General features: G+C 44.9%; 1 protein-coding gene across 1 annotated transcript; it reads left to right on the plus strand.

Moving 5' to 3' along the window:
- The first annotated feature begins 14,297 nt into the window (after nucleotides 1-14,297).
- On the plus strand, nucleotides 14,298-16,085 carry LOC125527517 (AP2/ERF and B3 domain-containing protein Os05g0549800-like). Its single transcript, XM_048692031.1, has one exon. It carries the CDS (start codon nucleotides 14,626-14,628, stop codon nucleotides 15,865-15,867), a length of 1,242 nt encoding a protein of 413 aa, XP_048547988.1. The 5' UTR covers nucleotides 14,298-14,625; the 3' UTR covers nucleotides 15,868-16,085.
- Nucleotides 16,086-17,027: the final 942 nt, after the last annotated feature.

Below are 17,027 nucleotides of genomic sequence, written 5' to 3' on the forward strand. Positions count from 1 at the left end.
GATCACCAGATGCCTGCTTATATAAATATATATACCTCGCCGGTCTTTGTTGTTTCAAGATCAACATTTTCTTCGTCATGTTCATAGTTCATGACTTCATCAATTCGGTCGTCGCGATCGAATATCATATCACCCTCCCCGGTGTTGTTTAGATATTCGGAGCCGTCATAATTTTCTTCATTCTGATCATCATCTGGCCCGCGAGGATTGCGTATGATATTGAACAGGGCCTCTTCTCCCTCTCTGTCGATATTGTCCGCCATAGGTTTTGTTTAGCTAATCCAAAAATATATATTCAAATTACAATACATGGATGCAATCAATTAATAAGGAAAAACTGAATCAATCATAGTACATAATAGGCATCATCGAATATAATATCGAATACGTCGTCTCGAATAATAGATATAATCTCGAATACATCGTCTTGAATAATAGATATAATCTCGAATACATCGTCTCGAATAATAGATATAATCTCGAATACATCGTCGGATCATGCGGCGCGGGCGGTGGACACCCAAAGAGAAGGAACCCTTACAGGATCATAGCTGAAGTGAGATCCCTGAAGAAACTGCCAGGTATTGGAGAACCTGCCGCCCTCTAACGCAACCATGTAGCGATGGACGTGCTCGTCCTCCTCCCTGACACGGCGACGTACCACCTCCGGCGGGGCCGGCTCCCTCCGCACCAAAACTGGCCCACGCGAACGCCATCAAACGAGATCAGGGTCGACGACCGGGGCCGGGTTCCTCATCAAGCGGCGCGCCCCTCCAGGCAGCACCTCCCAGTGCCAGCCCGGCGGAGCCCAGTCCCGGACATGGGTCAGCCGGACGTTGTCGCGGACGGGTCGACGGCGAGTATGCGGGCCGGGCATCGTCGAGAACAAATACTAGCTATATGCCCGCAAAAAGTAACATTTTTTTAATGATTGGATTTTGATAACTAAAATTTCTAACATTTCTATATAACTAACATTCCTATAACATTTCTAACAATGCTATATAACTAACATTTCTAATATTTCTATAACTAAAAAACAGAAAAAAATTATAACATTTCTATATATATATAACTAACATTTGTATAACATTTCTAATATTTCTATAACTAAAAAAAGAAAAAAATTCTAACTTTTTATAACTATTTCTATAACTAAAAAACAGAAAAATTCTTAACAATTCTAACTTTTCTATAACATTTCTAACAATGCTATATAACTAACTATTTCTATAACTAAAAAAAGAAAAATTTCTAACTTTGTTATTACTATTTCTATAACCAAAAAAACAGAAAAATTCCTAACAATTCTAACTTTTCTATAACATTTCTAACAATGCTATATAACTAACAATTTCTATAACTAAAAAAAGAAAAATTTCTAACATTTTTATAACTATTTCTATAACTAAAAAACTAAAAAAATGTATGTGTGTGTGTGCTCACTGGCGAGGCGAGAGGCGACGAGGGGCGGCGACGGGGACGGGGACGGGCGCGGCGACGACGGGGATGGCGACGACGGGGACAGGGACGGGGACGGCGACGGGCGCGGCGACGACGGGGATGGCGATTACGGGGACAGGGACGGGGCGGCGACGACGGGGACGGGCCGGGGTGGCGACGACGGGGACGGGGCAGCGATGACGGGGACGGGGACGACGCGGGACGGGCCGGGACGGCGCGGCGGTGACGACGGGGACGGGGACGACGGGGCGGCGACGACGGGGACGGGGCGGCGACGAGGGATATGGAGACGGGGGTGGCGGGCGACGGGGCAGAGGAGAAGAAGCAGATGAGAAACTGAAATTATTAAAGTGTTTAGTTATATAGGATGGACCTTTAGTACCGGTTGGAGCCACCAACCGGTACTAAAGGCCTTTTTTGGCCAGGCCAAGCGGTGGGAACCGCACACCCTTTAGTACCGGGTTGTGGCTCCAATCGGTACTAAATGGGGGGCCTTTAGTACCGGTTGGAGCCACCACCCGGTACTAAAGGGGGTGCGCTGGCAAGGTGCTGTGCAGCAAGTTTAGTCCCACCTCGCTAGCCGAGGGGCGTCCGCACTGGTTTATAAACCCCCGTGCGGTAGCTCTCTCGAGCTCCTCTCCAAAGCAGGCCTACTGGGCCTACATGTTCTGTGCTGCCCTGTGGGCCTACTGGGCCTTTGCGGGCCTCCATCCTGGCCCAACAACAGGTTGGGTTTCTAGTCGTATGCAGGCCGCTCTGGCCTAGTAGGCGGGCTTTTTTTTGCTTTATTTATTTTTAGTTGTTTTTTTGTGTATTTAGAGTTTCTTTGTGAATATTTTTGCTTTAGGTACAAAAAATTACAAACTTTCTGTTAATGCCCGTAGTTTTCAAATTTGAATAGTTTAAATTTTGAATTATTTGAAATTAGTATGAATCACTAGTTTGTGAATAACTTAACTTTAAAAATCAGTAAAGACATGAAAGAATTTGTTTGCACATAAAATTTCTTCGCGTTTCAAATGCCAAAACACATAACTACCCTAACTATTACAGAGATTCCCTCCTGGGTGTGAAACACAGAAGAAAGTGATGATAGTGAAGCCGATCACATCCCAGATCTTTGGGTGTGAAACTTTTTCTTCGCGTGTATCCCTTTGCGCCGTAACCATGGAAAATTTTCATCATTTAACGGGATGTTTGGGTCAATATTCACTGTGAATGGAGCAATTTCATCAAACTTTTCATAATCTTCTGACATGTCTGTCTTGTCATCCACTCCCACGATGTTTCTCTTCCCAGAAAGAATTATGTGCCGCTCTGGCTCATCGTACGATGCATTCGCTTCCTTATCTTTTCTTTTTCTTGGCTTGGTAGACATGTCCTTCACATAGAAAACCTGTGCCACATCATTGGCTAGGACGAATGGTTCGTCTGCATACGCAAGATTGTTGAGATCCACTGTTGTCATTCCGTACTGTGGGTCTTCCGTTACCCCGCCTCGTGTCATATTGATCCATTTGCACAGAAACAAAGGGACCTTCAAACCACGTCGATAGTCAAGTTCCCATATGTCCTGTATATAACCATAATATGTTTCCTTTCCTGTCTTGGTTTCTGCATCAAAGCGGACACCACTATTTTGGTTGGTGCTCTTCTTATCTTGGGCGATCGTGTAAAATGAATTACCATTTATCTCGTACCCTTTGAAAGTCATTATATTCGAAGATGGTAACTGGGACATGGTACGTGTCATGCATGGTACGTGTCTGCAACTAGCTGGCGAAACTCCTGGTTTGTTCACGTGTAATCCAGTCATCAGACCGCTCCGGGTGTTTGGAGCGTAGCAAATTCTTGTGTTCATCCATATACGGAGCCACCAAAGCGGAATTCTGTAGAACTGTGTAGTATGCTTCAGTGAGAGAATGTCCGTCCATACATATTATTTGTTCCCCTCCTAGCGTGCCTTTTCCATCCAGTCTGCCCTTATGCCGCGATTCAGCAACACCAATCGGCTTAAGGTTAGGAATAAAGTCAATACAAAACTCAATGACCTCCTCATTTTCATGGCCCTTGGAGATGCTTCCTTCTGGCCTAGCACGGTTATGAACATATTTCTTTAAGACTCCCATGAACCTCTCAAAGGGGAACATATTGTGTAGAAATACAGGACCCAAAACGTTAATCTCTTCGCATAGGTGAACTAGGACGTGCGTCATGATGTTGAAGAAGGATGGTGGGAACACCAACTCGAAACTGACAAGACATTGCACCAAATCATTCTCTAACCTTGATATGATTTCTGTATCAATTACCTTCTGAGAGATTGCATTGAGAAATGCACATAGCTTCACAATGGCTAATCGAACGTTTTTCGGTAGAAGCCCTCTCAATGCAACCGGAAGCAGTTGCGTCATAATCACGTGGCAGTCATGAGACTTTAGGTTCTGGAACTTTTTCTCTGCCATGTTTATTATTCCCTTTATATTCAACGAGAAGCCAGATGGTACCTTAATACTAAGCAGGCATTCAAAGAAGATTTCCTTCTCTTCTTTGGTAAGAGCGTAGCTTGCATGACCCTGATGTGTGCCGTTTTTTCCGTGCATATGTTGCTGGTCCTCCCGTGCCTCAGGTGTATCTTTTGTCTTCCCATACACGCCCAAGAACCAAGCAGGGTCACACAAAGATTCTTCGTCACGTGCATCACGTCAATTGCGGAGCGGACCTCTAGGTCTTTCCAATAGGGCAGGTCCCAAAATATAGATTTCTTCTTCCACATGGGTACGCGTCCGTCAGCTTCATTCGGAACAGGTTGTCCACCAGGACCCTTTCCAAAGACCACCTTCAAATCCTTGACCATATCATGTACATCAGCACCAGTACGGTGGCGAGGCTTCGTCTGGTGATCCGCCTCACCTTTGAAATGCTTGCCTTTCTTTCTTACGGGATGCCTGCTCGGAAGAAATCGACGATGTCCCAGGTACACATTCTTCTTACAATTAGCCAAATATATACTTTCGGTATCGTCCAAACAGTGCGTGCATGCGCGGTATCCCTTGTTTCTCTGTCCTGAAAGGTTACTGAGAACAGGCCAATCATTGATGGTCACGAACAGCAACACCTTTAGGTCAAATTCTTCCCTCATGTGCTCATCCCACGCACGTACACCTGTTCCATTCCACAGTTGTAAGAGTTCTTCAACTAATGGCCTTAGGTATACATCAATGTCGTTGCCGGGTTGCTTAGGGCCTTGGATGAGCACTGGCATCATAATGAACTTCCGCTTCATGCACAACCAAGGAGGAAGGTTATACAAACATAGAGTCACAGGCCAGGTGCTATGGTTGCTGCTCTGCTCCCCAAAAGGATTAATGCCATCTACGCTTAGACCAAACCATACGTTCCTTGCGTCATCTACAAACTCCTTCTCGTACTTTCTTTCGATTTTTCTCCACTACGACCCGTCAGCGGGTACTCTCAACTTTTCGTCTTTCTTACGGTCTTCTCTGTGCCATCGCATTGCCTTGGCATGCTCTTTGTTTTGGAACAAACATTTCAATCATGGTATTATAGGAGCATACCACATCACCTTGGCAGGAATCTTCTTCCTGGGGTGCTCGCCCTCGACATCACCAGGGTCATCGCGGCTGATCTTATAGCGCAATGCACCACATACCGGGCAAGCGTTCAAATCCTCGTACTCACCGCGGTAGAGGATGCAATCATTAGGGCATGCATGTATCTTCTGCACCTCTAACCCTAAAGGGCATACAGCCTTCTTTGCTTGGTACATACTCTCGGGCAATTCGTTGTCCTTTGGAAGCACATCCTTTATCATTACCAGCAACTTTCCAAATCCCTTTTCAGATATACCATTCTCTGCCTTCCATTGCAGCAATTCCAGTGTGGTGCCCAGCTTTTTCTTGTCACCTACGCAATTCAGGTACAACAATTTTTTGTGATCCTCTAACATGCGCTGCAACTTCTTCTTCTCCAAATCACTTGCGCAGTTTCTCTTTGCATCGGCAATGGCCCGACCTAGATCATCAACGGGCTCATCCGATGCCTCTTCTTCAGCTTCTTCCCGCATTGCCGGCTCAGCTTGTTCCCGCATTACCGGCTCAGCTTCTTCCCTCATTGTTGTATCGTCGTATTCAGGGAACCCATGGTAGGATAGCTGTCGTCGTCCTCTTCTTCTTCATTGTCTTCCATCATAACCCCTCTTTATCCATACTTGGTCCAAACATTATAGTGGGGCATGAAACCGGACTCAAACAGGTGGACGTGAATGGTTCTTGACGTAGAGTAATTGCGACCATTCTTACAGCCAGCACATGGACAATGCATAAAACCATCCGCTCGCTTGTTTGCCTCAGCCGCAAGTAGAAAAGTACGCACGCCATTAATGAAGTCGGGAGAGCATCGGTCATCGTACATCCATTGCCGGCTCATCTTCAATACGCAACACCGAAAACATCAAATTAATACAATACATAAAGTTCATACATAAAGATCATACAACACTTAAATGCAACAAACAAATAACTCTCTAGCTAAAGAATTTAAATGCAACAACAAATGCGATCAAGATCGCAACTAAGGTAACAATTGATCCAACAACATAATGATACCATGCCTCACTATGAATGGCATATTTTCTAATCTTTCTAATCTTCAAGCGCATTTTCTCCATCTTAATCTTGTGATCATCGACGACATCGGCAACATGCAACTCCAATTCCATCTTCTTCCCCTCAATTCTTTTCAATTTTTCCTTCAAATCCTCGTTTTCTCTTTCAACTAAATTTAACCTCTTGACAATAGGGTCGGTTGGAATTTCGAGTTCAACTACCTCCTACATACAAATATCTATGTCAACTTGATGGGCATAATTTGTCATAAACACGAAATGCAATGAATAGTTCTAAAAGAGAATATACCACATCCGAATCATAACTCGGACGAGGGCCGACGGGGACGGATATCAAAACCATGGCACTATGCATAACAAACAACGTATGAGTAAGATAATTATACGAGTAACTATATATCCAAATCACACAAACATCATTTTTTTATATAAAACTTCATGAACAAGAGGCTCACCACAAGGTGGTGCCGGCGACGGGACGTTGCGAGCGATCGACGGTGGTTACGACGGAGATTTAGAAGGTACTAAGTAAACCACACCTACATATGCAAACTAAGTGTTATTTTTGACCTCAAATTGCATATAAATCAAATACTAGCACATATATATAATTCCTCCCAAATTACTAAACTCAAAAATCAATCACTATATAAAGCATTGCACGAGCTAATCTAGCAATGAGAGATGAAAGGAAAAAGTTGCTAACCTTTGTGATCATCTGTATGGATGGGGCCTTCAAATCTTGGGAAAAATATGTGATGAGCTTGAGAGGAAGAGGGAAAAGAACAGAGAGGAGAGGGGAAAGGGGAAGAACAGAGCGAGCTCGCGGGTGGACGAAGGGTCTATGTAGGACGACCTTTAGTATCGGTTCGTGATACAACCCGGTACTAAAGGTGCTGGAGGGGCCCCGGACTGACAACATCCTGCCACCACTCACTTTAGTACCGGTTCGTGGCACGAACCGGTGCTAAAGGTTCGTCACGAACCGGTACTAATGAGAGCGGCCCAGCTAGCCGTTGGAACCGGCACTAATGTACACATTAGTGCCGGCTCAAATTCAAACCGGCACTAATGTGCTTCACGTTTGACCCTTTTTCTACTAGTGTTATTATCAAGTTTACAACACCACTTGACCTACAAACTAATGGTTTTTTAAAATCCTTAACACCGAGGTCACCTTTACATTTCAATCCACAGACCCAAGACCATTTGATTAGATAGTAACGTTTATTACCATTCCCCCTATGCCAGAGAAAAACGTCGCATGTGTTTATCAAGCTTTTCAATAAAAATCTTGGACAACAAAAACATAGACATGTAGTAATAAGCAATACTTGGCAAGGAGGAATTAAGGAGAGTTAATCTACCACCCGTAGAAGCAGCATTCCTAATCCAGGATTCACATATCTTAAGATGTTTGGTATCAACATATTCTCAACCCACATTTCTAAGAGTAGAATATATTTCATGGGAAAGTGGCCAATCTGAACAATTCAATAAATTAGCATAGAAATTAAGGATATCATCACTGCCTCCCGCACATAGGTTTTTCGTTTGTGTGTGTGTGTGGGGGGGGATAAAGGATCTCCTTGGCACACACCCTTGTGACTCTGGAATAAGCAATAGTCGTGGTGTTTAGTTTAACACAAACCGTGCCTATTTTTTGTCCATCCACACCAAACAGGTCCAAAACCACACATCTTTTGACAATGCAAAAGGTAGATCCACTAGACCAATTCGTGGGCCTTTTCAAAATCTAATTTAAGCACGTTACCCACTTTTTTCTGAGCCTGGGTATGGTGTAAGGTCTCGTGGAGGGATAAGATTCCATCCGTAATATTTTTGTTTTCAATGAATACATTCTCACGAACACTAATGATTTTATTAGTATAAACCACAATCCAATTGTCTAAAACTTTAGTGATCAACTTGTATGGACATCTAATTAGACAAATGGGACGAAATTGCTGAAGCTTTTGGCGCTACTAAACTTGGGGATAATGGTAATAGTGTCATAATTAAGTGTTTCTACCTCAAGGGTGCCAGTACAAAAGCAGAAGAGAAATGCATAATCTCAAATTTAACAATCTCCCAACAACACTGATATTTTTTTGTTGGAATATTGTCTGCTCTAGGTGCTCCATTACACTCCATGCCAAATAAATATTTTCTAACTTCCTCATCATAAATTCTCTAGTTGGGAACACATTATCTTCCTCCTTATGGCTTTCATGGTCACCCCCGGTATCAGGGGAAAGTGAAACAAATTGCATGGAGCAAGCCCAAAAAGGTCTTTCTAATAAGAATATAAGATATAGCTTGCTGCAACAATTTATTGGTACCCTCTATGATAGTATCTGATACATCTCAAATATATTGTTCCATGTTATTGCATTGTCACTTGTGTATACTTTTTATACTATTTTCTATTATATTTTTGGACTAACCTATTAATTTAGTGCCTAGTGTCAGTTCATGTTTTCTACATGTTTTGTTTTTACAGGAAATCAATATATACGGAGGTCAAAATAACTTGTCAATTTAATTAATAGATTTTTCGGGCAACGAAGGACCCCAGGAAGCTTCAGGAGAGATCGAGAGGAGCCACAGGGGGGCCACAAGGCCACCTGGGATGCCCCTGCCCTAGGGCATGCCCCCCTAGGTCATGTGGGGCCCACCTGCACCTCCATTCGTCCATTCCACCATCATAAATTCCTATAAATACGAAAACCGAGATAATTTTATAACAATTTTTCAGCCGCCACAAGTTCCCATTTTGCTAAGACCCATTCTTGAGGCCTGTTCCGGAGCTCTACCAGAGCGGGAGTCCATTGTCGGAGGCTTCTTCATCAACCTCGCCACATCCGTGAAAGGACCTTAGGCTCCATAACAGTAGCAAGATGACTCTCTCTATATTTGGATCTTTTAATACCATGTTCCCGTGAACAGCCTCACATGATCGGGATCAACTCGATGTAACCAGTACTGTGTTTGTTGGGATAGGATGAATTGTCACTTTATGGATCATATTGTTCATTGAAATCAATTGAATATTTTGAGGTTTTCTTGTTGTATAACTAAGTAGTTTTGCATGCTCTCTCTAATCTATTTATCTTCTTTGGCCAGGTTCGATGAGTTTTTCTTCAAAGGGAGTGGTGCTTTGTAGTGGGTTCAATCTTGTCGTGCTCTATATTCCAGTGACATAAAGGTACAAGACACGTATTTGTATTGTTACCACTAAGGATTAAACGATGATGTCTCGTCATATTAATTTATGTTTGTTGTCTATATTATGTCTTGTTTCTTGTGAACTTAATACCTCGAGATGCATGCTGGATAGTGATTTTCTAGTGGAATACAAGTAGTAGACGTAGTTGGATTAACGGTCAACTTATCATGAACGTAGTGCCTATATGAGATTACACCATGAATGACTAGTCATAAATATTGCATTATTATCCGGTGTCCAATTGTAATTCGTTTACCATGTCACTTGCTTGTTTGAGAGAGAGAGAGAGAGAGAGATGTCACTAGTGAACCTGTGCCCCTTGGGTATATTCTCCTTTATTGAAAATAAATATTTTCCTTGCCGCCCTATTTTATTTTTTCTACCAATTGTCTCTATCTCTTGCCATGTTGGCGACAAGTTGTTCTGTGTGTTGTGTGCGGGTACTGCATACTTTATTCATTGGAGGAGATCCTATTGGATTGATAACCTTGGTTTTCAAACTAAGAGAAATACTTGCCGCTGGGCTACTTCACCCTTATAACAACAACTCCTGTGGGAGCAAGTAGTATCACCAACGGTAAAAGAGTTAATTGTGTTTTCCCTTTTCCTGCCGTTAGCAACCCAGTGAAAGTAAGTAGTGTTTTGTACACCTTTGAGTAGCCAACATTCGCTAGATTGTTGCAACAAAAAATCTTCATTCGTAAGAATCTCATTAAGTTCAACACACAAGGAAGCTCTCCTACTTTAAACATCAAGACAAATTTCAGCATGCTCTTCCAGGTTTTCTATAACAACCATTCCCTCTTTATTTTTTTGGCATGGTCAGAGGAATTAGATCCCTAGCCTTTGAAAAAAAATTCTTAAAACTTATCAATTTCTTAAAAATTCCTAGGTAGCCCATCTACCCAAGAGCTTTCATGGCGACATCAAACATATGGTAGGAAGAGTGATCGTGGCCGAGCTTGCCCGACAACTGCGACAGTGGTGTTGCATAGCATAAAAAACCATCATAATCAGATACATTATGTTACCATTGCTGCCAGACAGTTCAACTCGGAGAACTCAAAGGAAGTGGTATTAAACAAGGAAGAGTGACCCGGCGGCAGAAGACGGATATGGTGCAGCAAAAGACGATGTAGTGCGTGGATTCCAATAATAGTGGACAACTCTGTGGCCACCTCCGGTGGCTCTGGCCATGATCCTGATCTGGACCTAATCGAGGGGTGGGAAATTAAGGGAGAAGAAGTGATTTGACTCCATGTCCGCTTGAAGCTACCTTTGGTTGTGGAAGGGGCATGGAGGAAGTGGGGAGGTAAGGGCCAACATTGTGCCTATGGTGCCGGTTCTGGTGTCGTCATCACCCGATAAGTAGGCGCATCTCGGTGGGTACGCTACTCGAGATCAAGATTGCGAGATGGGCACCTCCCATCGAAGTCGATATCGAGAACGGGAGACACCGCTTGAGGTCACATTCGGCTGCTGGCAGTTCCGGGAGGGCTGGTTTGGGGGAATTAGAGGTCGGGGAGAGGAGGAGGTGCAACCAGAGTAGGAGCACTTAGGCATAACACAGGGAACATGTCAAAGTTGCCTATGCACCATAGAGTAGGCCTCTGTGCACAGGAGCTACATGGGCTCTTTTGGCCCACTCAACCATAGGGCTCCAAATTTTATACTGGAGTTCATCGGACAGCCTGTCGGCTTGGCCCATATAGAATTAGACATAATGTTGGTATGTGAGGACAAGCGTAATACACCCCTAGTTATAGTTAAGTATGCCGTATTGACGATGAAGCAGCTAGAATGAATGGCCAGAAACGCCCAAAAAATGTGATTGGACGGCCAAAAATCTTGATTGTGTGAGAGTGCTGGAAGTTATCGGGTAGTGCCTTGGATTTCTAAATGCACGTTAATTTTCAAATTGCAGTAGTCTCTCGACATATGTGTTTAGAAAATACTTAAAATTTGAAATTTGTGCACCGATCATTCCCAAGGATAAATTTGCCTCATAAAATAAAATAAAAATCTCGGTCCACCCTGCATTTCTCGGCCATCGTGTTCCTGAAGCAATATGGTTGTGTTGAGAGTTATTTACCAAAAACCACCACATTATGGGCTAGGGTAACAGATCGGTGCCACATTTGAGGCAGGGCACAAAAAATCACCAAAATTGTACCTAATCTGTAACGCGGAGCACTGATGCTCAGATTTGGTTGAGAAAACAGCGAAACTGACAAGTTAGGCCCACCTGTCGGGCTGATGTGGCGTGCTTGTGTGGACAATATGCTGAGTTGGAGGGGTGTCCCACATGTCAGCCTCATATATTTTTCCCTTATTTTCTTTTTCTTCCTCGTCATCTTTATCTCTCTCCCCCCATCCTATCCCACCAGGGTCACCATCGCCAACGACCCGAGGCCTTCGTGCATCGGCTCATCGAGGAGCTCCGCCTGGGCCACCGTAGGCCAAGGCAGCCCGCCGGCCACCTTATCCTCCCGAAGCTCTGCAGACGACGTCGCCCCGAGATGCTCCGCCAGTCACCGCACGAGCCCACGACCGCCGCACAGACCACTCCTTGTCTCGCCGTTGCTCCGGTCGTGCACCGCCAACGCATTTGCCGCGCGCCTCCACAACCACAGAAGAACACCATGGCTCCGCTCGAGCTACTCCCTGTTGTGATTGCATCTGCGCGTGCGTGCCATGGCCGACGACCTCGGACGCCAGCGGGACAAGCGGCTGCCGAATCTCGTCGGCGCATCTCGATGCGTGTGTGACTCGCAGCGGCTAGGCGTGCGGGCTACAGGGCGAGGCGGTCAGGGGCTAGTTCGAGCAGGGGCTCGGCTGCCATGGCCACGGTGGCCATGGAGCTCTCGGCTCGCACAGACGCAGATGACTCGGGCATCCATGCCGACGGGAGCAGCATCGGCCTTCGAGGACTCACGGCGCCCCCCACTCCCACCACCACCATGGTGCTCGCCGCTGAATTGCTGGTGCCTTTGGTCGCTGGAGTCCGACTGCCCACAAGCTGCTCGATGTAATGCTCCATAGAAAGGCAGATAGGAAGAAGATGATCATGTAGTCACTGAAATGCGGGGTCCGCATATCATTTGCCAACTCAGTTGTTTACTGTTTTTTTTGTGCTTGGTCTTTACCATGTCAGCCTGACCGGTGAGTTCGACCTGTCGATTTTGCTGTTTTCATGAGTAAATGAGACAATCAGTGCTCCGCGTTACAGATTAGCCCCATTGTTGGTGTTTTTTTGTGCCCTGCCTCAAATGTGGTACCGATCTGTTACCCTAGCCCATAATATGGTGGTTTTGGGTAAATAACTCTTGTGTTGACCATGTACTGTATTATAAGGTGGTAAACTACCAAGAGAGTTTTTTTTAGGGTAGTACCCATTGCCAACTTCCAATTCTCCGTGGACCAGAATTTAATGAGTATGCACTGCAGTCCCACTCGCTGTCCATCCATGCAAGAAAGTCTCCGATCGACGCATGCTGTCTTTAGTATATGTTTTTTCTATACATCCTTCTTATAATTCTACGATCTTTCTTGCAAACTGCACATCTTGATTAATTCCACGAGCCTTGAGGTGGACTTTGCGATGCCAAGTCTTGCACCAAGTCGTCGTCTGTGGCAATTGCTCTACTTCCTGCTCCCCACACCAGCTTGCAAACATGGTCACCACATGACAGCGCAAGCAGGCACGGATACGTAGCAAGCAGCCTGACCATGCATGCAGCTAGATGGTTTATTTTTTGTAGTATAATGTATCAACCATAGATCTTGAGACTATGAACTGATTGAACTCTGTGCGCTCATGTATACTATCCAGCTACATAGGTTGTACGTACCTGTCGACTTTATTGTACTAGTATTTAAGAATCAATTAGTTGCCAACTATATAAATAGACACACATACGAACACATATATAAAATGGTCTGTTGAAACGGTCCGACGATTGCCTGCTAAAATCCAACGCTAGTTGCCGGCTTGATCCCAAATATCATATTGTTGCAATGTAATTGATTAACTATACATCATACGTGCAATAGGATTGGCCGTTGACCTGCTTCTTTATGTTTGGTCCCTGATCATTATCGTCACCTAGCTACTCGTATTGTTTTGTGTTTTTATTGATGAAGAAATTCCATGTGTATACGGTGAATGGTCAAGTAAAACATCAAACATATGGTTAACTAGTAAGTGCTGTTTCGTATTTTCGGTGATGAAGAAATTCTACGCACGTACGGTGAATAGTCAATAAAAGATCAAAAATATCAAATAGGAATCGATCGACCGATGCAGACATGCATACCCATCGATCTAGAAGACTAGAACTCCCACAAAATTCTACGCCGACATCAGCGTCATCGTTTACTATGAGTGACTGGCACACAACAACACATTACCTGTTGCATAAGCGCCAAAACAAAAATGGGTCAGCTGAGCTAGCAGCTAGCTCAGCTCACACATTTTGTTCTTCCACTTGTAGGCGTTACTAAGAGGAGGAGATGCTTTCCTTGGCGTGCTACTACATTTCTTCCTCCCAAACAAAGTTAAAACTAGAAGGCAACAAAAGGGAATGCAAGAATGGCACTCTGAATTTCTCACACAACCACACCATACGATACTGTGTGCGTAGCATGGCCAACTAGTGTGTTCATCATCATCCTCATCGTAGTCTTTGATCTTTTCATTTATCCTTTCCATGAAAGCCGCCATAAAATATCTACTAGTTGACCCACATCAACACAAGTGCCCACGAGGCCTATATAAATATATAATATTTAAATTGAAACCTTAAGTCCAAAACATAAACCTTATACACAACTACTAATACTTGTTGTTACATTATATATTTGTGGAAGCTTAGATGTGACATTTAAAAAAAATATTTAGATGTGGATTAGACAAACTGATACTAATATCAAGTACTGTCTGCAAAGAAATATAAAATCATTTATGTATAACTAAAGTACCATGCAAATGAAAAACAACACTAGCATGTATAAATAAAAAGAAACAATAGTATATCTATTATGTACTACACACATATGAAAGACAAAAAAAACCATAAGCCCATGTGTGGAAATGTATGAAACAATACAATATAGTGTGGTTGGTGTATGCACTAGCCAGCTTAGCCACACTCACACTCACCTCGTCTCATCCTCTATATAACACACGCACCTACCTACCTACTGCCTCCATTTCCACACAACCTTTAGCTAATTAAGCTACTACTAGCTAAGCATCTTCTTGATTTCTCTCGGTGGTGGTCGGATGGACAAAAAAAAAAGCTGCCTCGTGGGCGACGTGAGCAGCGGCGCGTCCACGGGCAAGAAGGCCTCTCCGGCGCCGGCCGCGCCGGCGACCAAGCCGCTGCAGCGCATCGGCAGCGGGGCCAGCGCGGTCATGGACGCGCCGGAGCCTGGCGCCGAGGCGGACTCCTGCCGCGTCGGCAGGCTGCCGTCGTCCAAGTACAAGGGCGTGGTGCCGCAGCCCAACGGGCGCTGGGGCGCGCAGATCTATGAACGCCACCAGCGCGTCTGGCTCGGCACCTTCACGGGGGAGGCCGAGGCGGCGCGCGCCTACGATGCGGCGGCGCAGCGCTTCCGCGGCCGCGATGCCGTCACCAACTTCCGCCCGCTCGCCGAGTCCGACCCCGGCGACGCCGCCGAGCTCCGCTTCCTCGCCGCCCGCTCCAAGGCCGAGGTCGTGGACATGCTGCGCAAGCACATCTACCCCGATGAGCTCGCGCAGCATAAGCGCGCCTTCCTCGCCTCCGCGGCGTCGTCCCCTACGTCGTCGTCGTTAGTTCCCGCCTCGTCGGCTCCTTCAGCCGCGGCGCCCTCCGCGGCGGCGCGGCGCGAGCACCTGTTCGACAAGACGGTCACGCCCAGCGACGTGGGGAAGCTGAACCGGCTGGTGATCCCGAAGCAGCACGCCGAGAAGCACTTCCCGCTGCAGCTCCCTTCTGCCAGCACCGCCGTACCAGGCGAGTGCAAGGGCGTGCTGCTCAACTTCGATGACGCCGTCGGAAAGATGTGGAGGTTCCGGTACTCGTACTGGAACAGCAGCCAGAGCTACGTGCTCACAAAGGGGTGGAGCCGCTTCGTCAAGGAGAAGGGCCTGCACGCCGGCGACGCGGTCGGGTTCTACCGCTCCGCCTCCGGCAACAACCAGCTCTTCATCGACTGCAAGCTCCGGTCCAAGAGCACGACGACCTTCCTTAACGCGGCGGCCGCCCCGTCGCCGGCCCCGGTGACGAGGACCGTGCGACTCTTCGGCGTCGACCTTCTCACGGCACTGGCGCCCGAGCACGAGGAGTACGGCATGGCGCCCAAGACAAATAAGAGATCCATGGACGCCAGCGTAGCGGCGCCCACTCCGGCCCACGCGGTCTGGAAGAAGCGCTGCGTAGACTTCGCGCTGACCTATAGACTTGCCACCACCTCACAGTGCCCGAGGTCAAGAGATCAAGTAGAAGGAGTGCAGGCAGCAGGGAGTACATTTGCTCTATAGACTTGTCACCACTCGCCTCACAGACACGCCCGGGGTCAAAAGATCAGCTGGAATCAGCGGCGCAGATACTCACATTCACGTAATAGTAGTGTAGTATATGTAGCGGTTTTTTTTTTCCGGAAAAAGTTCCGATCTGTTCATCAAACTTTATTATAACAGTTTTACTAAGTATCAGTCGACTGAGACTTGTTTATGTCTCAGTTGATGTTTATTCGTTCCATCTTGAGTGGTGGTCCGTGCAAATTTTTCTGTTTAATTTTTTTTCTTCTTATATACTACTCTATATGTCACTTGATTGAGACGGTTAAATCTCAGTTGACTGAGACCTAGCTACATCCTTATTATAAATAACAAAAATATCAAAAGTAATGGAAGTTGCATCCAGATTAATAGACTACCTAGCGGCAATTATAAGCACCGAAACAAACTGAAGGCATGCCGCCGTTATCTTGTCTCCCTCACGGAGCTGATCAAACCTTATCGTAGTATAAACAATCGGGAGGTTTTCGTGCTAAGGCCTCAAGGGACCAGCGCATCCAATTAATAACGATCGATGACGAAGAGAAGCCTTAATCGGAAGTATCTAACATGTAGACATATGAACACCATACAAATGAATGCCAAATCCAGCACTACTTGCTGCCGGGCTGGCTCAGTAGTACCCTCGGGCGCGTTCATTTGTTCCATTCTTCATTGCTTCTTTGTTCATTAGTTTTTTTCCTTTCTTTTGTTTATATTTTGTGAAATTTTATAAATACATGTATTCCAAATTAAATAAAAACTTTTGACATGCATTAGAAAAATGTTAAGTCATTGAAAAATTTCCTCAAGTAATTTTTTTAAACTCCACTCTTCAGAACAATGTATGTGACATTTAAAAATGTTAATATGTTACAAAATAATATTTGTGACATTTAGAAAAATTATAAAGTGCAAATAAATGTTTCTGTAATTTTGAAAAACGTTTCACACCATTATAAAAATCTTTATGACGTATAAAAAAATGTTGATGTGTTAGAATACTGTATTCATGAAATTTGTAAAAAAAATATGTTTATACAATGTGGAACATCATTTATTTTGAAATTTTCTTATTTACCATCCAAACAAATCTTGAACATGTATTCAAAAAGAATTAGCATCTATTAAAAAAAATCGAA

This window comes from Triticum urartu, chromosome 1 (assembly GCF_003073215.2).
Source record: "Triticum urartu cultivar G1812 chromosome 1, Tu2.1, whole genome shotgun sequence".
Lineage (NCBI taxonomy): Eukaryota > Viridiplantae > Streptophyta > Magnoliopsida > Poales > Poaceae > Triticum > Triticum urartu.